General features: G+C 37.6%; 1 protein-coding gene across 1 annotated transcript in view; it reads right to left on the bottom strand.

Annotated features, from left to right (window-relative positions):
- Nucleotides 1-770: 770 nt before the first annotated feature.
- The window catches only part of si:ch211-272n13.3 (ankyrin repeat domain-containing protein 26), a gene marked incomplete at its 5' end in the record, with an annotated part of 66,425 nt that continues 42,577 nt past the window's right edge, over nt 771-24,618 (bottom strand). Inside the window, 8 exons of the mRNA XM_048621299.1 lie at nt 771-1,094; nt 2,542-2,755; nt 3,438-3,579; nt 6,141-6,168; nt 14,501-14,787; nt 21,390-21,463; nt 21,849-21,944; nt 23,359-23,664. Coding sequence (XP_048477256.1) covers nt 887-1,094; nt 2,542-2,755; nt 3,438-3,579; nt 6,141-6,168; nt 14,501-14,787; nt 21,390-21,463; nt 21,849-21,944; nt 23,359-23,664 — 1,355 coding nt within the window. The remainder of the gene's footprint in view (nt 1,095-2,541; nt 2,756-3,437; nt 3,580-6,140; nt 6,169-14,500; nt 14,788-21,389; nt 21,464-21,848; nt 21,945-23,358; nt 23,665-24,618) is intronic.

The following is a 24,618-nucleotide window of genomic DNA, read 5'->3' as shown; positions in this document are numbered from 1 at the left end:
AGGGAGGGAGAAGGGAGGGAGAAGGGAGGGAGAAGGGAGGGAGAAGGACTGCCAGTAAGCCAGAAGTGAACTGACTATTAGAAATCATGAGTGAGTATTTCTAAAGTGGAGTCACTATCCACTTTGTTTGACCCTTGCATAGTGAGGTAATTTAATTTATGGAGTCTCTTTCCAGTATTGAATGGGACAGAAAATTTGGTTTAAAACGGTGTCTGCTGGGACCACAACAATTTGTTGAGTACTTTTACTGGTCATGACGATGAGTAATCAATTATTTTGAATTATGCATAATTAAAACTAATTAAATTTCAGTGTAAAATGGTGCAGAATCCCATTACAGTGCGATCTTTGCACTTCTGGACATTACCCAAGTGACACTAAAAAGCAGCTTATGCTTGAAACTAAAGGTTTTATTTTCTGCATATACAAGGTACCTTTGACATAGAAATATGTAACACAGTTCAAAAGACAACTATTTCTTAATATGCTTCAAATTGCCTTTTAGATTTCCTTCACCTTGGTCTGACTGCAAGTGGTTTAGGGAATGCAGCTGGAGAGAAAGCAGAGTGTCCCAAATTTAGAACTGGACTTGAAACATTAACTCTGCTTTTCTCCATTGATGCTGCCAGATCTGCCGAGGTCCTCCAGCAATTTCTGTTTTTGTTTCAGATTTCCAGCATCAGCATTTTTAGTTTGGTTTGTGTAAAATATCAGTTAAAGCATATTCTACAAAAATTTTAAATAATAAATGTTACAGAACTCATTTAAAGTTTTTCTTTAAGTACCTGCGTAATTTAGTAATAATTTAGTTTTCACACGTTCGAAACTCTTTTGCATCTGTGTTTTCTGGGACAAAATTCAGGAGTCTTTTTATTTGATTACATAGTTATTTTGAAATAAGTCTAACAACCTGTTCTATATTGCTGATCAATGATTTCCTTTCCATTTCCATGTTTCTTATTATTAGTTCCAATTCTTGCTTTGCTTTCAGCTCCTCACAGTACTGCAACTCCTTTTTTTGAAGCTGTTCACGGCTCTTTTCATATAACATTTCTGCAATCTTCCGTTTCTCCTCCTCTTGTTTCAGACTAAATCTTCATTCAAAAACATTAATGATCATTAGATACAAGAACTGTAATGTAAATAATATCAATACACTTCACAAATTCAATCAGATTCTGTTTTGTATACATTATACCGTCCCTGCGAGGATAACCAAAAAGCTTGAAAAAGGTTATTCTACAGATCATCATCCTACAAACAGTGGAGAATATTATTGTCTTATTAAATGACCCAAGATAACAGGCTTGTTTCTCCCCTATATTTCAGTGTAACTGATACCAGGATCATTACCAGTCTTCATAAGATGCAAAATGCTTTGGGAACATCTTCAAAGCATGAAAAGGCCCTATATAAATACAACTGCTTTCAGGAATTTGGAGGCATCTTGAAGAATACTTATTTGTCATTACCTTAACATTGCATAGGAGGAAAATGCATTTTCTACTGCTTAAAATAAATGAATGGGAAACTGCAGGGCTTTTGATATGCATTTATTTGGATATGAGGCACTTTTCTAAGGGTTGAGATTCTTAAATACCCACTATGTATTGTGCTGAGTGTACGGAGACTGAATCAATATTGCCTAAGCTAATGATTAATTTTGGATGAAAAATTTAATGGCACTCATCTATCATTTCAGTTTCTTCCAAAAGACAGAAAAAAGGAACTATTGTAAGAAGCGAACAAGTTTTTTTGATATCAAGCTTTATGAAATAATGACAAGCCTAACATTAATTGGTTAAGGAAAAAGGTGAATACAAATTTACATGAAATCAAGACAAATGCGAATGGTTTCAAATACATTTACTGACTAATGACAACAGTACACAAATTTGAGGGGGAGGGCTATATTTAAATAGAAGGAAGGCATCAGGTGGGAACCTAGCCAGCTTCTTGTCTCTGGTTTGGTAAAGTCCAGGGCAAGTCACTTGTGGATGGTCTGCAGCCAATTGATACCTTTAAGTTGGCAATTAATGCTCACTTATGGGTCACGTCTGACTATTGCTGGTGGACCTGTCACACAGAGGGCCTGAAAAGAAAATCCTTGTTGGTGTTTGCTTGAGGGCTTGATGTTAGGCACTCAGCGTTACATTGAAGGACACAGCAATGGGAAATGCAGACCATATGCTGAAAGCCACCTCCACTGCCTTATATCCTTGTTTTTGTTTTGATCCTTCTTCCACCCACAGTCACCCTTTGCTTGCATCTCTCGCTGATCTTGGTTGGTAGCTCTTAGGGAGGGTGGCATTTCTGTCCCTGGAATCCTTAATTCCAGGAAGGCTTGCCACTGGCCATTCAAGTGTGTTACTGGCACTTCATATGGCAGGGCTTTCCCAAGGGCAGCAACATAGGACTCTTACCAGCTTTATAGCCAGCTAGCAAGACCTTTGCTGTAACTCTGATTTTGGACATGTATCAAAACTTAAAATCGATCGAGATGTAGAAAACTATAACAAATAGTATATACTAGAACATTACTTGACACTATTAAAGTCAGTATCTCTCTCCATTTTCTGGCACTCCAGTTTGGATTTCATTTCTCTAGTTTTGTCCAATGCTTGATGGAGCTCTTTTCGTTCATTCTCCAGATATTTTACTTTTTCTGAAAGTAAGGCATAACGTTTCTTTTCTCGTTCAACTGCTCGCTCATATTCATGAACCAGATTTTGAATTTTCAGTAAACTTATGGAGTCTGTAATTGGAAAAAAGACATATTATAAAAATAAATTATTTCACTAATTCATTTGACAGAACATACAATTAATCAAAAAGTTAAAATTGACTAAAATCGACACCATGTATGATGCATTGCATTTATTTGTTTCTCAAGATAGGTCACAGAATGAAAATTTAAGAACAGATTGAATTCCAGCAGGGTAATGAAACGTCTGCGGAACAACAAACCAGCTCGGCAAGCCAACCAACCTCAACAGATTGAATTCCGTCACAAATAGACTTTTTTGTTTGATAATTTCTTGCATTATTCATACATATTTCTTACTTGCCTGGTATTAAGTTTTCAATTATAATAAAAATTCCATAATCTAGGTAAAAATTGAAGCTGGCAAGATTCATTCTTATTTGCTTATTGTAACCCCTCCTCATAATAAGGGGAACAAAGTTGAACAGTACCATCGGCCAACTTTGCATACAACGCACTAAGTCTCCAAATGAAAGCAAAATAAGAGAAAGAAGAAGGGTCTGAAGAAGGGTCTGAAAAAGGGTCTAGGCCGAAACGTCAGCCTTCCTGCTCCTCTGATGCTGCTTGGCCTGCTGTGTTCATCCAGCTCTACACCTCGTTATCTCAGATTCTCCAGCATCTGTAGTTCCTACTATCTCTAAGAGAAAGAGGATTCTGGATTTACCCTCCTTACCTATTGCCTCTGTATCCAGCTGTGCAATTAGCAATGGAGTATTCTTATACGCAGAACTAGGAGATTCTGATCCATCTGTACCAGTATCAGAGGACTGTGTGAGATCATCCAGATCATCAGAAATATTTACTGGTCTAGTGAACTAAGAACAGGTAAACAGAAAATTGGAATTGTGAACATATCAATAAAGTGAATAACTACTGTACAGTAAAACGTAGCATTGGAAACACTGAACAGGTTAAGTAGTAGTTGTGAAGAGAAAGACCTACTGTTTCAAATTAACGGCCTTTCAGTGGAATAGGAAAGTGGAACAGGGAAAAAAAGCTAATTAAAATGGCATAAGGGCAAATGAGGTGATAATGAAACAAGGACAGAAACCTGTTATTTGTAAGTGAATTATGTTTAAAAAAAAGTTTATCTTTACTATCATTCAGTTCTGAATAAAGTTCGTTGACCTGAAACATTAGACTTGCTTTTACTGATTGGCTTGAAATCCCTATATTTGTGGTCACTTACGAGTATAGGCCTGCATGCATGAGTAGCAGAACATCTGTAGGTATACTGTATAACACAGTTGTTTCTTGAAAAGCCTGCAGAGGATGGTGATGGGCAGGAGTTACTGCCATCCCCTCCTTGCTCTTGTACTCTACATCCCTTTTAATAAAGCTGAGAACACTGCATTCCTTACTTCCTGCTCTCTCTACCTGTCCTGACAACTTCAAAATCTGTGCACATACACAACCAAGTCCCCCTGAGCCTGTACCCTGTTTAGAATCAGACCTATTTTATATTGTTTTACAATGTTCCTACGACAAAAAGAGTATCACCTTATTCTTTTCTGCCACCTATGCACCAACTCCATCAACTTGTCAGTGCCCTTTTGAAGTTCCACACTACATTCCTCACAGTTAAAAATTCTTCCAAGTTTAGTGTCATCAGCAAATTTGGAAACTGTCACCTGCACAGCAAGATCGAAATCATTAAAATTTATGAGGAAAGGCAAGGGTCCCTACACTGACCCCTGGTGAACTTCACTACAAACTTTCCTCCAGTCCAAAAAAAATCCATTGATGATTACTCTCCACTTTCTATCACTCAGCCAATTTAGCATCCACACTGCCATCGTCCCTTTTATACCACTGCCTACAAGTTTCTTCACAAGTCTGTTATGAGGCACTATATCAAATGCCTTCTGGAAATCCACGCATACCATATCAAAGTGTGATCCTCATGAACTCTTTCCATTACCTCTTCAAAGAACTCCAACAAGTTAGCGAAACAAGATTTCCTCTTTATAAATCCATGTTGGCTGTTCCTAATCAACCCATAATCTTTCAGGTAACCATGAGATTCTCTCTCGAATAACTCTTTCCAAAAGATTCCACACTACCGAAGTTAAACAAATGGGTCTTTAATTGCTGCAATTATTCTTACAACTTTTTTTTTTCCCTGAACAAGGCCTTAATTGTGGCATTTCTTCAAACTTCTGGCACCTCCCCAGAGTCCACGGAATACTGAAATATTGTAGCCAGTGTCTCCACATGTTCTACCCTGACTTCCTTGAAAATCCTTGGATGCATATTTTGTCTGGCCCCAATGCCTTGTTAACTTAAGAGCCAACAATTCATTCATGACTTAGTAAATCCATCTTCCTTGTTAATTTCAAACCCTTCCAGTGACAGTTTCTTCCACTATCAGCATGGCCTGGGCAGCAACCTCATTTTTTTTGTAAAGACAGGTGCAAACTATTCATTTAATATCTCAACCATGCTCCTGCCTCCAGCTGGAAATCCCCTTTTTGGTCTCTGATCAGTCCTCTTTTAACCACTGTTACTGTTTATATGCCTATAGAAGACTTTGGGATTCTTCTTTATTAGACTGCTAGCCTTTTCTCATACTTCATCTTTGCGTTTCTTATTTGTTTTTCATCCCACAAACTTCAGTACTCTTGATTTTCAATTGTATTTTCTGCTTTATAGTTGTTAAAGTACAGTTTTTCTTTCCAATATTAATTTCTACCTCCTTTATCATCCAGGGAGCTCTGGATTTGTTTGCCCAACATTTCCCATTAGAGGAAATATACCTTGACTCTACCCAAACCATCTGCTCCTTGAAGGCAGCCCATTATTCAGTGACTGATCTTCTTGCCAACCTCTTATTCCAATCAATCCTGCTTAGCTTTGGTCTAGTCCAAATGAAGTCAGCTGTCCGCTAACTGGTTTTTCTTGCTCTGGGTTGTTGTCTGTCATTCTTCAACACTAACGTGAACCTTTGAGTCATATAGTAGCGAAGAGGTACTTCAGCCCGTCAAGTCTGCAACGACCTATTCACACTAATCCCACTCTCCAGCATTTGGCCCATAGCCTTGTTAAGTGTTAGCCTTGAGCTCTGGATTGCTAGTCCAATGAAGTTACCTCCCCTCCCAAATGAACATTTGTGTCCGGTGTAATTGCATGGCAGATTTAGTGTTTCATGTCAATTATATAAGCAATCTGACTCATTGGCAGCTAGAAACTGAAAGCAAAACTTCGAATACCTGAACATTTCAAGCCTGATACAAATTTCTGGCTATTAGCTCTTAAAGTTTATAAAACTGAATGCAATTGACTCTCAATTCACTGTGTGCAGTGTAAACCAATATATATTTTGAGCTGAGCTTCTGTAAATGCAAATTCACTATATGCTCAGAAGATAGACAATTACCTTTTTACTTGCAGATGACTTGAAAGGTCTGAAAAAGATATTTAAGGCGGCAGAGTGAACATTAAATTGTGAATCAAGTTCAAATGTAACCTGTTATGTCAAAAAATAACACAATTTATTTTGTTCATAATTTAGCAGAGGATGTTAAAAAGATTTTTTTCAACTTGTCATGGATCAGCGATAGCATTCTCACCTGAGTTTCATTCTAGAAGCTTAAGCAAAAATCTAGGCTAAATAACCAAGTCTTTTGTTTTCCAAGTAAACTCTCACATCTGAAATAAAAGGATTCAAAACTGCTTTCTGTTTTGAATGCCAACTAAAAGAGATGCTCTCACTTTCTCTACAAACAACAAATGAAACAGAAATTCAAGCAAAATTAAAATATGCAGCTTCTGCAAATACATTTAATCAGCAATAAAGTAAAATTGCAATACTGAGGGACAGAGGGATCTGAGGGCTCAGGTACATGAAAAATGAAAATTTAGTAGGCAGTTACAGCAAGTGATTAGGAAAGCCAGTGGAATTCTGGAATTTATAGCAAGGTTAATACAAAATGTAAAAGTAGGGGATGTTTTATCACAGACACAGAGGGCATTGGTGAGTCATTTATTGCCCAGAGGGCAGTTAAGAGTCAACCAGCTTGCTGGGGGTCTGAAGTCCCTCATAGGTCAGACCAGGCGAAGATGGCAGACTTTGTTCCTTAAAGGACATTGTGAGCCAGATGTTTTTCTTCAAAATGACAATTGACATTGTCACTGTTTGTTTAGTTTTTTTTTAAACTGAATTTAAATTTCACCACATTCCATGGTAAGATTCAGGATATGGCCCCAGAACATTACTCTGGAGTTTTGTATTACTAAGCATATTAACTCTATGCCATCACCTCCCTTTTCAGTATTGAAGCAGGTAATGGCGAGCGAAGAAGAACACAGATTAAGTAGAAAAATCAGCAAGTACGGAAACATGTCACCTTGAAATATATGATGCTTTATGGAGTAGAAGAATCAGGCAGTAAGTGAGAATAAAAAAAAGTTAGGCCATTCAAGAAAAGCACCAAGATAAGGCATCAAATTTTAATAGTCATTTTGTTCCATTTAAAAATAAAAGTTCAATACTCGTTTCTAACCAAGAGATCAACATATTTTGAGTTAAGATCTGTTTAGGTGAGTAATTTAAAACACAAAGTAAACCTCTCAGACTTCCTGAGTTCAACAACCTAACAACTCATCAGCCTTCAACGTCTGGAATTTTGTGACTCAAATAAATCCCAGTAAGCTTATGTTATTATTCCAGAGAACATTGCAAGAAACCTGTTCAGCTAAAACTTGTAAATTCAGTTTTTTTTTAAACCATTGTTATTTTCATTATGGATGTAATATCCAAATGTCTCACTGGAAATGACAAGTCCAAAAATTAAGAGAATCAATGGAAAATTGCTCTACTTCAGGAGATTATTCGGAATTCTGCGAGATGCTCAAATAGGGCTCCGTAATGAATGAATTAAATACTATGCATTTCATTTCAATTCCAGTAAAAATGCTTACAGACACAAAACCTCTGAGCTGGAGTAGACTCTTCAGCCCTTTGAGCTTGACCCATCATTCAATATGATCGTGGTTGTTCCTCTATCTCAATGCCATAATTCTGCTATCCCCCCAGACCCCTTGATGCCATTAAAGTTTAAAAACATATCTCTTTTTTGAATATAGTCTGAAACCTTGACTCTACAGCCTTCTGTGGTAGAGAATTCCACAGCTCATCAGCAAAATTAAAGAGCTGGTCATTGACTTCAGGAAGCAAGGTGAAGAGCAAGGGCATACCCGATGTCTACACCAATTGTGCTGAGGTGGAGATGATCGAAAGCATCAAGCTCCCAAGAATGATAAACACCCAAGTTGATGCTACAGTCAAGAAAGAAAAACACCTCTACTTCCACTAAGGAAATTCTGCTTGTCCATAAAGACTCATCGATTTTTATAGATGCACCATAGAAAGCATTCAATCCAGATGCAACACTGCTTGGTACGGCAACTACCCGGCCCAGGACCATTAAATACTACAAACAGTTGTGAACATAGTCCAGTCCTTCACACAAGCCAACCTTACATACATTGACAAAAACAGAAGTTGCTGGAAGCTCAGCAGGTCTGGCAGCATCTGTGAAGAAAAAAAATCAGAGTTAACATTTCGGGTTCAATGACCCTTCCTCAGAACTGCTTCCAGCAGCTTCTGTTTTTGTTCCTGATTTACAACATCTGCAGTTCTTTTGGTTTTTACCAATGTCCATTGACTCCATCTATACCTCTCACTGCCTTAGGAAGGCACGCAACATAATCAAAGACCCCTCCCACCCCAGTTATAATCTCTTCCAACCTCTTCAGTCAAGCAGAAGATAAAAAAAAAGCTTAAAAACACATACCAACAGATTCAAGATCAGTTCTTCCCCACTGTTATCACCCGAATAGACCTCTCAAATTTTAAAATTTAAATGCTAAAGTTACTGTATGTGCACCTTCTCTGCAGCCATAACATTGTATTCTTTGCTCTGTTCTATTACCCTAATGCACTTTGCATGGTATGATCTGCCTGTATCGCATGCAAAATAAAACCTCTGTACCTCGATACCTGTGACTCATGACACTTTGACTGAAGAAATTTTTCCTCATCTCAGTCCTAAATGGCCTACCTCTTAGCCCAAGACTGTGACCCCTGGTTCTAGACTCCCCACCCAGGAGAAACATCTGTGTATCTAGTTTGTTTAGCCCTATCAGAATTTCATATGCTTCAATTAAATCCCCTCTCAACCATCTAATTTCTAATGAATATATAGGACAGTCCTTGGTATCAGCTGACTGAATCTCTGCTGCACTCTTCTGCTTCCCTCCATTTCACCTGACGAAGGAGCAGCACTCCGAAAGCTTGCAATTTCAAACAAACCTTTTGGACTGTAACCTGGTGTTTTGTGACTTCTGCGCCCCTATCAGTGTCATGTTTAACTGCAGCAAGACATCCCCATTTCTGAATTTAAATATCTGTAACAAAGGCCAATATACCATTTGTCTTCCTAACTGCCTGTTGCACTTGCCTATCTACTTCATTGTCTTATGTTCAAGGACACCAAGATCCCATCAAACACTCAGATTTTCCCAATATTTAAATAATACCCTTCCTTTCTATTTAACTGTTATCTAATATACCATTTCTTTTTCAGAGTTTTTCCAATACAGTTTCCCAGATCTGTATCTACCTCTCTTGCCAGTCCCTTATTGCTTTTCTCCAATCGGGTTTCTACACTTCCCATGCTACTATAACTGCTCTCAGATTAATGAATATCATCCTGTGACTTGACTAATAAAGTATGTTATTCCCTCCTTAATAACCTCAACTTCTTTCCATCGTAAGGTCAGCTGATGACTGCATAATGTTAACTACCTGAACAACTCCTTAGAAACTGAAGGAGTCTGTGTCCAAATGCAACAAGACCTAGACAATATACAAGCTTGGGCTGAAAAGTAGCATCTAACATTCCTATCACACAAATGCCAAGCAATGACCATTTCCAACTCTCAATCCACCCACTGCTCCTTGTCATACAATTGCATTACCATCACTGAATCCCCCACTAACAACCTGGGGGTTACTACTGACCAGAAACTCAACTGGACTCACCACATAAATACAGTGGCTACAAGAGCAGGCCAGAGACTAGGAATACAGCATCAAGTAACTCACCTCCTGATTCCACAAAGCACTGTCTGCCATCTGCAAAGGCACACATCAGAAGGGTGATGGAATACTCTCCATTTACCTGGATGAGTGCAGCTCCAACAACACTCAAGAAGTTTGACAATCTGGGACAAAGCAAAGCAGTCTGTTTGACTGGCATCACATTCACAAATATTCATTCCTCCACCACTAATGTTCACTTGCAGCAGTATGTACTATCTGCAAGATGCACTGCAGAAAATCATCAAACGTTCTGAGACAGCACCTTCCAAACCTATGGCCACTACCATCAAGAAGGACAAGAGCAGCAGGTTCAAAGGAACACCACCCCCTGCAAGCTCCCCTCCAAATCATTCACCATGCTGTCTTGGAAATATTGCTGTTCTTTCAGACTTACTGGGTTAAATCCTAGAAATCCCGCCACAAAGGCACTGTGGGTCTACCTACAACACATGCACTACAGTGGTTCAAGGAGGCAGCACAGCACACCTTCAAGGGCAACTAGGACGGGCAATAAGTGACGGCTCAGCTAGCGACATCCACGTTCATGAGTGAATTAAAAAAAAAAAACTGAAAAAGGACCTTTGCCCAAGTCTCCTCTTGATGGTTCCACTTTATCTTTCCAATCATAGCCTGATTTTTTCTCCAGCTGTCAAAACATTCATCTATATTTGGCACACCTCAAGACTTAATTACTCTAATATTCTGCTGTCTGCCTCATTACTCTTCACAATTTCAGCTCGTCCAAAACACTGCTCCATATGCCAAATTTTATATCACTTCATACTCCACAAACCTTTTTGCTTACAATCAGGTTCCATCTCCCTTAATGTCTTAAATTTAAAATCCATTAATCAGCTCAAGTACCTAGAAAATAATATAATATATTTTCACAAGTGTATAATTATACAACTTGGAAAGAAAGCCTATCTGTAAAACAGACAATTTTACTAAACAGATCCCAGAAGAGTCATGCCAACCTTTGTGGATTTTGGCTGGTATTTGACTGTACTCATCTCAAAGAAATCACAAGAGATCTAAGCTTCAACGAACATTTCCATTGGCAAACAGAAACACCTTGACAATGTAGGAGCAAATTACTGTAGACGCTGGAATCTGTACCGAAAACAACAAATGTTGGCGATGACATCAGGTCAGACAGCATCCATGGGGAGACAGTAAGCTAATATTGAGTCTAGATGACTCTTCATTGGAGCTGAGGTGAAGTGAGGAGGGGACAGCATTCATGCTATAGTTTGGGGTGTGGGTAGTGGGTGTAGGGTGCTGGTGGAGAAAAGATGTTGATAGTTCAGGTTAAGTGATCAGAATGTGAGAATGGCAGAACAATGGTGTGTCTTCTGCCAGATTTGAAAGCAGAGACACTGGCATGGGAGCAGGGGACAGAAGACATGATTCTCGCATTCCATCACTTAATCTGAACTATCAGCATCTTTTCTCAACCAGCACCCTACATCCATTTCACTACCCCCAAACTAAAGCATAAATGCAGTCCCCTCCAAACTTCATTTCAGCTCTGACAGAGTCATCTAGACTGAAAACATTAGCTTGCTCTCTCTCCATGGATGCTGTCTGACATGCTGTGATCTCCAGCAATTGCTGTTTTCAGTACACCCTGACAATGGTCTCCTGAAGATGTGTCCAGTAGAAATAACCTAACAACGAGAACCATCTAAACTAATGGTGGAGACCTAACAAAAGTTCAGCAAATTAAACCCAGGGTGAAAAAAATGTCTATGAGAAGAAAGTAAGGAGAATGAGTCTGTACTCTTTAGATTTTAAAAGACTTGGCTGACTTGAAGATGCCACAGAGAACAAGGTAGTAAGGTTGGAACTCATTGTGAAGGTCAGTAGCAAGACTGCGGTACTACGTTTCTGGATGCAGCACTAGACAAGGTTTAGCGATCTAACTGGGGAGAAAAGTGGATGGAATAGCATATTCAAGAACACCTTAAAGTGCATCTTTCCCAAATTGCAACTCTACCTAAAATGCTAACTGCTGTACTTCATTCTTCATACCAATTTCCCTTTCAAGCGCGCTCATCCACCTGTCTGATGATTAGTATGGACACTTCGCTTCAAACTATTGCAGGTAAACCTAACCCTTAGTGTCATCCTCTGCAAATGTTGTCTCTGACCATTATCTACTCCATTGTTCTTGTCTCTTTACACATAGCACTAGAGAAAGCAGAGTTCAGAAGATGCCCCTACAGTCATCTCCATTCCTACTGTTGTAGAGACACTGGAGATGAATGAAATCTCAGTGAAGCTGACCTGCTGACAAATATCACACAACATGAAATTTAACATGCACCCGTATTGACTTGATGTCAGTAGCTCTGAAATTTGACAGTATGGAAAATGACAATTTAGCATAATCTTATCTTGACAGTTCAAATTTATGTCTTTTAACCCAGAGGCCCTTCATGTATCGTAACAGGTGTTGCAGGAGGAGGAAGACGACTTCTCAAAGAAAGTCATGTATTTGAAGGTCACTTACACACAGTACTCCAGAACAAATGCACGTGCCTTAGTAGTAGCAGCAAGGCAAGTCTTTGGATTCTCACATGGAATCTCCCCCAGTTAATTGATCTTCCTCTCAACTGCTCTTTGTAGTTTTGCATAGTCAGCCAAAATTTTATTGATACAATGATCACTGTTCCCTAAGTGTTCTAATACTGAAACTTGATCTACTTAGCCTACCTCCTTCTCAAGAACTAGGTCTAGCAGTGCCTCCTTTCCTGTCGAGGCTGAAAAATTCCAAGAAGTGTAGGAATGAGAATGGACATGGTAATCATTGTTAGTTGAAATAGGTGTTCCTCCTAAGAGGAAGTCGACAAATGAAGCCTGGTAGAACGGATCATGTAGCACAGGTAGAACAAGAAGAGTGGAGCTATCAAGACATTTGGAAGATAGGATGATCAGCAAACTTTTAACATTTCCTTTGAATTTCTGACGATTGCAGAGATGAGTAGGGTAATTGTCATGGCAGCAGCAATTTTGAAAAAGGATTTTTCAAGCCTCATAATTATCTAAGTTCCTTTCCTACCATTCGTTCAGGGAAAACTCATGATGGCAACGTGAGGGGATTGGAGTGGGAGTGAGAATATTAATTCGAAGAAAAATACAGAAAGCAACTTTATAAAAATCTGAAAGGGAGTGCACATGTTTTAGAAGTGGAAAACTGCATTCAAAACAGATACCAGATTCAATTTACACTTCAGGTCACTATTAGAAACACACAAACTCAGTCACAGAGATGCAAACATACAGACATGTTACTGCTTTCCAACTATTTTCCAGAGTAATTCTGGTAATACATTTAAGACTTTGGCTACTGGCATGTGCATTAATATTTGGGAAACTTAACCTTTCAATTGCTATCACGTCCACAGAAGTTCTGTTTCTCTATGTCAAGCCATTTGGTAAGTTTTCAGTTCACGCTCTATGATGCTGAAACAAACACTATTACAGTAATTAAGCTGACAATGAAACCAGATAACTCTATTGAGAATTTCAAATAAAATTTTAAGGAGGAATGCAATTAGTGCAGTGAATTCAACCTTATTTCAATGGAATGAAATCTCAACTGTCCACTAAGGGTGAGTGTAATATGAAAGACAGATCTGGGCAGTCTCCATTCAAGTCCAACTGAACAGCAATCTGCTTACAGCACAAATAAGTCAGAGTTAGACCCAAATGTTAACTTCACCCTTTTGCTCACAGACACTGACTGATCAGCTGTTTCCAGTATCTTTTGGATTACAAAACTGTTTCCAATTTGGCACCATTTTATAAACTCTCAAACTAAGCTAGTGCAAGAAATGGAAAATCTCATTAGCTCAACAGTGTTGGGGGTAATGCATTGTATGGCAACATAGTTTGGCCTTAACTTTGCAGATCTTTGTGTTACACCTGATCGAAGAGTATTTGATGCTAAGATTTTTGTCTAACAGAGAAAAAAAAATAGTTCTAAGGGCCAACCCAAACAAATCCCACTTTTCTCAACAGAAAATATTTTTAAAAATAAACAAACATTCTGATACTAATTGTTACAGCACATATTTTATCAATAACTTCAATTTTATATCATCATCTACACAGGTTAATAATTTCATATGAAAACAAACTTTTAAAACCATTTATTTTTCTTTCCTATTGGTGCCTGCTATCTAGATTTAAAAGCTAATCTTTTGACTTAAAAGTCCAAACTATGCAAAATGACCTGGCCTTATCCTAAAATTAATCATATTAAATATTTAAACTTTGGTAGGGCATTCTATTACATGGAACATGCTAATAGTTTGAATAGCACAATAAAGGATTCAATTAACTTTAAAATTAAAACAGAAGTTACTATCTACAAGGTGTGCTTAGCTAATTACTTTTAAAAGCAAAATTGATGCAGCACATCGTTTTGATTGTATCTATGTTGTCACACAATAGACTTGTCTTTTTGAAGTGAATCTGAAGCAGTAAAACAACTGGGGACTATCAGGAAATTACACTGCAGCTGTCAAACAAATTGCCATGTTGGTGCTAAATATCAATATTAAGTGAAAAAGATCCTTGTTATGATTATTAAAGTATTAAACCATACAGAATAATTAACTCACCCTTTGAAAATAGGTCTTCTTGTTCTGTCTTTCTTAACAAAATTTTCCCTTTGTGTTTCTTTGTCCAACTTCGAAGTTATATTGGTTTGTGACTGTTTCAATGAAGCTCCGCGTTCCTTAGCCAACTTCAAATCAAGTCTTTCGTTATTTTGCAGCTGGATGGATTTCTCATGCGGTAGTTTCTGCTTTATGCTCCAGCTGTTCTCATCTTCTGCTGATTCAGAATTGCCTAATTTATCATCTTTGTTTCTTCTTTGATTTTGAAAATGTTTATTTTTTTCTTCAACCTGAAAACATGCAAAAGGGTTTTTTTTTAAATGGTCAACAACCCTTACTTAGTAGCCAAAATCAGTCTTTAAAGTATTACTTAAATAATGCTAGTGTGATTACACAATGTCAGTTTCACAAATTTACTGTACTTTGCAATCAGTATCTACTCTAGAAGGTAGTCATACAAATCACAATGTTTCAATTCCACTTTGTGGAGTGTACAATAAATAAATTTCTTTCCCCTGTACCAACACACAGAGCTTGAGTGCATTAAAACTCCAACCCAACTAACCACCTCAAAAGGATTTTTATCTCATGCATTTAAAAAAATGCATCATGTGGCCCAAGACATCTTCTGTACAATTAGATATTATACTGTATTAGAACAGTATTTCAGAACATATCTCAAAGTTTGTGGGCAAACAAAATAGACTTGAAATTACATCATGAAGTACTAAATTCTGCCCATCATGAATGGGCAAAGATCTTAACCTGTTTAAAGCTAAATCTCAAATCGTACCTGAATTCAGAACTATCATCAAATACTGCGACATTTCAATAACAATTAAAGTGCCTAAAGTAGGATTTTAAAAAGTTACAGACATGGAGTTTCTGTTAAGGCAAATTCAGCAAAATGCATTCACATTGTGACTAATGCCCTACCAGTGTCGCCTGGGGAGTTACACCCACTAAATATATTTGTACAAGCCTGAACATAAATTTTTCATGAATAAGTGCATTTAGTGTAAATCAATTGTTGTTGTTTGGGGAGATGTCCAGGTGTAAGGTAAGTTACAGGAATTTAAAGTGCTACAATCATTTTTCATTTCATTCTGCCCATATTAAGTTAGTGCCTTCGTGAAAATTCATACAGATCTTTGCTCAGAGTGGCAATGCTCTTGTCTTTTTCAAAAATTTTTTGGTAAGATGTGGGCACTGAGAGTTGGCCAAACCTAACTGCCCTTGAGCTGAATGGTTTGCTAGGCCATTTCAGACGGCAGTTAAGAGGCAACCTCATTGCTATGCAGTTAGAGTACCATGTAGGTCAGACTAGGTAAGGATGGCAGATTTCCTTATCCAAAAGGATATTAGTGAATAAGATAGAGACTAATGACAATTGATAATGGTTACATGGTTGTCATTAGGCTAACTTTTAATTCCAGATTTTTATTGAACTCATTGTATCATCTGCCATGGTGGGGCTTGAATCCATTTCCTTGGAACACACTGGATTATTAGTAATTACTACTCCTATACTGCCTCCTATTCTCTTCTTTCAATGGTTTCATTCCGTCCTTTTTCTGTCAGTTTATAGTGGAATATTCAAATGTGCGAAGAGTAATTTAGATAAGGCTTCCATCAATAACTGCACACAACTATGGGCAAAAGTGTTATTTTCACATTTGCACCATGATCTGAATTTTCAGTCGCTTGGAATAACTGATGCCAGGTAAGCTGAAATCTATTCTATGTTTATAAAACAAAAACAAAGCAACAAACCAAGAGAAATCAGAAAGGTAGAGTGCCTACTTTAATCTGAAGGGTGTGATGGTGACATAAAAACAAATAATTCATGAAAGAACAGGGAAAGGTCAATTACTGCAAAGATGAAACTATAGAAATGCAAGATGCAGTGTCAAGTACACAGACAGGGTTCGTTCAAATGTATAAATTAGAAACGCATTTCAAAAATACACACACACATGGCTGCAGTATGTTTCTTTTCATGCTAGGCTACCATTACTTATGATTTTCCAAATAATAACGCCATGCAGCAGGCAAATTGTACATGACTAAACACTAAGCTCCACAACCCCCTCCCCACCGGAATACAGCTTTGAATTAGGTTTCCTGTAACTTCATAGATCAGCAACAGATTTCGCTTTATCTTCAGCCATACATATTGCAATTTTTGCATAACAAATCTTCAATTGTGGCATGGAAACAATTATGGTTTTATCATCATCAAAATCCAATTGATTTAATGTTGAAAAAGTAAGCAACACCATAAAAGTGGTTTAGCATAATGTAAGCAAAATTACAATTAACTCCACTACACTGTAATTCAAACACGTCTACCTGACTCAATGATTAAAAACTTACCCAGCAGAAAATAAACTATCATTTCCTTTCTCAGCACAACAGGAATGCAACAAGTTGAAAAGTCATATCACCAGAAAACCAAGCAATGTTAGTTTCAAGCACACTTCCTGTCAAAGTAGTTGAAATGAGGAAAATATTACAGTCAAAACAGGAGTGCTTACATACATAATGGGGGACTATTACGGAAACATCTACCTCTTTTTGTAGCTGTGCTTTCTTTTTCTCCAAAGCCAGGAATACTACTTTCAGCATTCCTACCTCATTCTTAAATCGTTGCATATCTCCCTCTAATTTTTCATCCAAGTATGGTGTTGCAGCTACTACAGAGGGCAACTGGGTGCTTCTTGGACTGTGCTCCAAATCATCTATTTGGGCCTGGAGATTTCTTACATTAAGATGAGTGGTACAGTTGGACACATCTTGCCTTCTTGTTGGCGAATACTTAACCAATTCTGTACTATGCTTCAGAGGTTTTTCTGAAAAATCAGGATTCTTGTTATAAGAACTTGTTTTATCAGTACCAGTGTGTAATTTAAGTGAATCATCATCTGCATCAGAGTCTATATCAGTAACATAACCAACAACATCAGTTTCTTGTTCCCTTAACACGGACAATTCCACCTTTTTTACATGATATTCTTTAGTTGTCTCCCATGTCAACTCTTTTGACTCACTAACTTCCTCAGGTGCACAAGCATGTCCCAAGCTACTTTCATCGATATTTACTGCTAGTTTTGATTCAGGCGCTCGATGGAATGTTTGATGCTCATCTCTCACATCTGTTGGCTCTGTACACAAATCTTCCAATTCCTTTTGCTCTGGAATTTGAAGAACAACTTTGTGGTCATATTCATCACATCTACTCTCCTCTTCTAGTTCTTCTTCTATAGCAGTGTCTTCATTATTCTTAAGACCTGCAATTACAACTTCTTTATCAGATTCACTGCTCAGGTATTTTCCACTAAAATCTTCTGAATATTCCATAGTAATTGCACCATTCTTGCTTTGTCGAAGTTCTTCAAACCTTTGTTTCAGCTCAACTGTCAGAGTTTCTAGATGAGATGCTATTTCGCCATTTCCATTTTCAATCCAGACTTTCAAATATCTTTTCTCCAAGGCCAGTTCACTCATTTTATTTATCCCCATATCTTCAGCACTGTCGCTACTATCAAAATCATGCCCTTCATGCAGGTTGACTTTTTCAGCCTTTTGGTCAGCCAAAACTTCTTCATGGGTTTGATGTGTAAATTGGGAGCTCTGGGAGGGCAATTTGTCATCGACACTGGTTGTTTCTAAAATATGTTTATCCTTGTGAAAGCATGCGAAACAGGTAGAGAGAGATCAGGCATCATTACCAAATCAATGATCAGTATGCACTGGATTATGCAGAAAAACACTTCATAATAATTAATAAAGTAGTACATTAGATTTGTGAACAAAGAAATACCACACACAACATATTCAATGCATCTATTATTTTACAACCTTAAGAACCTGATACATACATAAATAAAATGTTTCATTTAAATTAGAGATACATGAAGTACCTCATTAGGAGATGCTGGGAATTGGGTCTCAATACTTCTCAATTGATTTCTATCATTTGTATTGTTATCTTCAAATCCAGTACAGTATTTTGCATATCAGCCATGACAATGATTTGCCAATTAATTTCAGCTATATGGAACATTTCCTTATTTTGTTGAATGGCCTTATTCTGTAGTTTACATTTATAATTGTATGCCTGCCTTCTTCATACAATTTAGTATACATGTTAAAAGTTAGTTCAATTTGGCAGGTGGAATTTTTTTTAAACATACAACATTTTTTGACTATTCATTGCCTTCCCCATTTTTACTTAACTTTAAAAGAATAAATCAAACTTTCTTTAATGATTTACTTGTACATGTTGAATTCACCGTATTATTTCTACTTCTGGACAGAACTAGACCCTGTGATCATATCAGAGGTCAGCAGTTCTTTCAAGAATCATTTAACAGTGATAATTCTCCAATGAATAAAGCCATTCTAACATCTCACTGTTTAAAAAAATTATAAAGTAAATAACTCAATGAATACTGGTCACCAAAATGAAATCAAAAGTACTTCAAAGCAGTGTTTTTTTTTTTAAAAAAGACGTACAGTAAAATGCAAAAGCAAATCACTTCATTAAAAAAATTTTTAACAACAACATAATAGGTGCAATTTACACTATTTTACTTGAATACCCACAGTCTTCATTTAACCTATTGCAGTACTATACGATAACACACTTGGTTGGCCCTAAATTAATCAAAAAACCTAATTGTAATAAAGAATTGGAAGCAAATTATTTGAAACTCTTGTATATTTCACCCCCAAGTCAGCAGCCAAAGTACACGGTGCACATTATCATGATATTACTAAGTATCGATACTTAAAGAAAAAGTGTTTGCTAATTTTGAAAGAAAATGTTACAGTGCAGAATGAAATCAAGAAAATGTACACTTGGGTGCATCCTTCCATAGCAACGTTATATGCCTAAAACAATAATATACAGCAATAAAAAGTTAATAAAATCAAACATACACTCTACGAAAAGGTATGTTTATTGGAATAATGTTCACTGAGAGACCCTTGAGCCACATACTGATCCTCCTGTTCATTACCTCAGTCAGAGTTACTACAGCACGGAAACAGACTCCAGTCCAACTCATCCATGCTGACTAGATATCCTAAACTGATCTCGTCCCATTTGCCAGCATTCGGCCTATATCCCTCTAAACCCTTCCTATTCAGGTACTCATCCAGATGCCTTTTAAATGATGTAATTATACCCAACACCACCACTTCCTCTGGCAGCTCATTCCATACACACACCACCCTCTGTCTTAGACACTTCCACTTCCTCCCTCCCCAATGAAGCCCTTCTCATTCTGCCATTCACTTCATCCCTCTCGTCCACATGAAGTGTTCAAGAGAGGAAAACTGTGGTGGAAGGGTCAGGAACAGCGAGGTAAGAAGAAACAGTAGGTTATGAAGAATCAGTAGCAATCTTTGGGTTAGTTGGGTTAAAGGAAAGCAATATGTTTTCTCAATGAACCTCATAGGTTCAAGAATATCAGAAAACATAGCTTCAGTTGGCATGCCTTTTTGGCAACATACTGGGATAGCTGCAAAGTAGCGATAGAAGTAACTAATGCGTTCCTATTCTATCTATCTTCCATTTTCATAGAATCAGTGTGGAAACAGACCATTCGGCCCAACAAGTCCACACTGTCCCTCCGAAGAACATCCCACCCAGACCCGTTCCCCTACCCCTACATTTCCCATGTCTAACACACCTAACCTAAACATCTCTGGGCACTATGGGCAATTTAGCATAGCCAATCCACCCACTCTGCACATCTTTGGATTGTGGGAGGAAACCGGAGCAACTGGAAGAAACCCACACAGACACGGGGAGAATGTGCAAACTCCACACAGACAGTCGCCTGTGGCTGGAATCAAATCTGGGTTCCTGGCACTGTGAGGCAGCAGTGCTAACCACTGAGCCACCGTGCCGCCCCAGAATATTATCTGGGTCTCTGGATTAACAGTCTAGCAATAATACCACTCGGCTATTGCCTCCCCTGCATTATGCACAAAATACTTGCTTTATTTCTCAATCTAAACAATTAAAAAATGCTACTTGTGACCTGATTAAAATTTTCCAATAGCCCCACTGTCTAGAAAAATAGCAAGTGGCAAACAGGACATCCAGACGGGAATGTAAATACAGTAAGTTCTATAACAGCTCTCATAATTCATTCACACCATAATGGTTTTGTCTTATGATACTAATACCACGCGATGCTACATTTTCTGACGCAATACAAATTTTTTAAAAACGTTTGTTAACAAGCAAGCATTCTCCACATAGGTAATAAATAGAAAAAAATCATTGGAACTTTAATTCAAGTACACAAAGATCCAGTGGATGCATATCTGTGAACCCAGATGCATCAAAAGTAGAATCTAGCAATTACTGAAAAGATAGTTTGTAACTTGAATAGTAAGGAAAATAGCTATAAAAGAAAAGCCCCGTTGTAGTTATTGCAATTGGTTAGCAAAATTCATTATCTATTTGAGAGTTGTGCCAATATTACTTTCAAATCTTGGTTGGTCATCAGGGTAAAAATTAACTCTCTAATTGCCTCACTATTTAATATTGCACTCAATCATTAATTGCGGAAGGTTCAATCAATGCAAGCTTGCGCATCTGGTTTAACATATGGAGTTTATATCAAGTTACAAACAATGCACTATTTCTGGATGGAAAGTGCTACACCTAGATTGAGGTAATACAAACAGATACTTTCGTAAATTGTATTTTAAATTACTGGATAATTTATTTTACGTAAACCATACAGTGTTTCTATTTGCAATTTAAAAAGAATTCATTTTTGCATTTTAAAAAATTCAGCAAAATGCAATACCAAATTTGCATACAGAAAGCTAATAAGTTTACTATCACAGTCATTGAGGAGTACCTCACCTTCTCCACTTTCCAGTCATATTTCTCTTTTTCATCATCTTCATCTTCTGATAGAGATATTTTCATGTCAAACTCTGAAGGTACATTTACAAATGTATCAATAGCTTAATAGATACATTTTTAAGAGGTGCATAAATGTCTCTAGTCGATATGAAACAAATTGCGATTGAAGCAGACACAACTGAGAAATTAAATGTGCCACCATTTTCGTGTAGTTGGGACAGACAAGTATTTTGCAGCCCACAGCTGAATTGCTGACTATATTATTAAATAGCAATTTAACTGATATTATTGCAGGCACAAAAATCAGCAAATCGTCTGTTACTGATAATAATAAATGTATTTTAGGAAACAGCACAAGGTCAATATTCAAGTCACAGCTATTAAATTCTGGAAAAATAGATTAACTTTTCTTTGCCAAAGGAAAGATGAGTGAAGATCAAGTGTGTTTCTTTTTACCTTGTTGGCCAGAAGTTTGCACTTTTGGATTCTCATGTTCTACAGGCACCCTTTTCCCCATGGCAATATCCTTTTCCTCTGAATTCCAATCAGTTTCTAATTTGAAAGAATGCAACAAGTCAAATAAAAAGAGTTATATTGTTTAATTTTCAACTTGAAAATACACAAATTATTCAAAATCAGTGATGAATGAACACTTTAGGTTAGATACAAGATTTTCTTTTTGTTCCACAAAAGGCAATTTATTCAGTAGGCAACTAGCCGTAGTGCTTAACACAAATTGGAAAGTCAAAATCCTGTGATATTTCTCTGGGTCCAAAACATGACCCAACAGAAAATACCATCAATATGATAACATTAGACAACCAATTATGCAAAATCCTGTTTTGACAAAAATAACAGTATATAAATTTTACCAATGTTGAAGGAATTAGTGATAAAAACAGAAAATGCTGGGTATACTCAGCAGATCTGGCAGCAGAGCAGCTACTTCAGATACAAGTTCACAACTGTTAATTTTTTCTCTCTCCACAGATAATACCAGACCTGCTAAGTACTTCTAGCATTTCTAACATCCTCAGTGTTTTGCTTCACTTTTGCACCAAAAGTGAATTACTCACACTTCTTCATTCTATTCCATATTTGAATGTACTTTGAATGGAGTCATACCACTGCTTTAAGAACAAAAGCAACAAGAATAAATTGGTCCCTTGAGCCTGCTCCCTCAGTGAACACATTTGGAGCCGATCTTGCGTCTTAAACCCACTTTCTTGTTTATTCCCTATAATTATTTGATTCTAAGCAGCCAAAAATCTGCCCATCTCAGCTTTGCATGTACTTGATAATGGAGTGTCCATTCCAAAAATGGACATCACGTGAAGAAATTCCGAAATGACTACTCCCTTGTCCTGAGGCTATGGTCCTAATCTGACTTGATATAGTATCATCTAATTTTCAACGTCTTTTAAAATTCCAATCCCACAATTTACAGTAGGTATCTTTTGACTGCATTCAAACGTTTACCTCACAATTCTATAACAAAAATTTGTGATCTCGTTTGCTTCTTGAGATTACCTTACATTGAAACAAATTCATTGTAAAAGTGACAACACTGAATATGTTTGAATCATAGAATCCCTAGTGTAGAAACAGGCCCTTCAACCCAACAAGTCCACACTGACACTCTGAGCAGCTCACTCTGACCCATCCCCCTAACCTACACATCCCTGAACGCTACGGGCAATTTAGCATGGCCAATCCACCTAGCCTGCACATCTTTGAACTGTGGGAGGAAGCTGGAGCACCTGGAAGAAACCCATGCAGACATGGGGAGAATGTGCAAATTCCACACAGACAGTCGCCTGAGGGTGGAATCGAACTCGGGTTCCTGGCGCTGTGAGGCAGCAGTGCTAACCACTGAGCCACCGTGTCACCCATAAATGTGTTTGCATTTAGGACTTCTCATTAGTGTCTAATACTCAAGTATAAAACAAAACATCACCTTACATACCATTTTTATTTTCCAATTTAACTGATGTCATATTTTTGAGTTCAGGCTCAGGAGAACCTTGATATTGCACTGAAGGATGTGCAGTCAACTTAGTTTTCAATGAATCAGGTGACTGTGACGTTCCATGGATACACGTGGTCTCTTCAGAATTTGACTTTGGTTTGCTTTCGAGGCTTTTTGATGATTCGGCTGAGTGGAATGTTGCTTTGCCATCATTTGTAATTGGTTGCACTTGTGGCACAGAACTAAACAGGTTAGGTGATACGTTTTTGCCTGAAACACTGAAAGAGTCCCAGTCTGAGGCATCTATAAAAGAAACATCCATATCTTATTGCCAAACTTTATAAACTCAATTTCCACTCCAGCATTTGTAAATAATGAGGTTTATACTGCTGCAATCTGGAAGTACGCCACATTTTAAAGGTATGCCATCTGAAGCACCTGTCAGCTCCGGCAAGCTGTTCAAAAGAAAGAGGTGGGTTCTGCTGTCCGGAATGACATTCCTCGCTCAATCACTATCATCAAACACAGATCAAAATGGGAACAGAAACATGCTGTGTGTTCCTTGTGCCTGTTTCACCATTCGATTTGACCGTGGTTGATCTATACCTCAACTCCACTGGGATGACTTCGTTCCATATCTTTTAATGCCCTTATCTAAAATAATCCTAGTTCTGAGATTTTCAACTGGCCTTGCCTTAGCAGCATTTTGGCGGAAAAAAACATGCTCCAGATTTTCACTTTTCTATGTATGAAGGGGCATTCCCTGGCATCACCCTTGAATGATTCAGTCTTGTTCTGGATTCTTCAACAAGAGAGAACAGCTTCTCTTTACACCCCCTGACAAATCCAAACATCTTAAAACACTTAATATACTCGCCCCTTAATCTTGTAAACTCAGGGAAATGGGATATTTAATTCATTGTTTGCTTAAACCATGTGCAAGATGGCTGCCACATATACTTGCATGAGTCAACAGATTTCGAAATAATACATTGAGAAAAACAGTCTGCATATTTCAGAGGTATAAATTATTGTATAAATGCGCACCTTTGTTCAAATAGAAGACCAGCATTGATTCCAGTTTGGTATGATTCTCTCATTATTTAATAAATTACAGCAATTGTCATTTCCTTAATTTGCTACCTCACACCCTGAAAAAAAAAGTTTCATGTATTAAAGTGTAGAGCTGGATGAACGCAGCAGGCCAAGCAGCATCAGAAGAGCAGGAAGGCTGATGTTTCGGGCCTAGACCCTTCC

This window comes from Rhincodon typus, unplaced genomic scaffold (assembly GCF_021869965.1).
Source record: "Rhincodon typus isolate 14 unplaced genomic scaffold, sRhiTyp1.1 hic_rhity00000430, whole genome shotgun sequence".
In the NCBI taxonomy this organism is placed as follows: Eukaryota; Metazoa; Chordata; class Chondrichthyes; order Orectolobiformes; family Rhincodontidae; genus Rhincodon; species Rhincodon typus.
The sequence above is the reverse complement of the archived record's forward strand: the minus strand, read 5'-3'. Positions and strand labels throughout refer to the sequence as shown.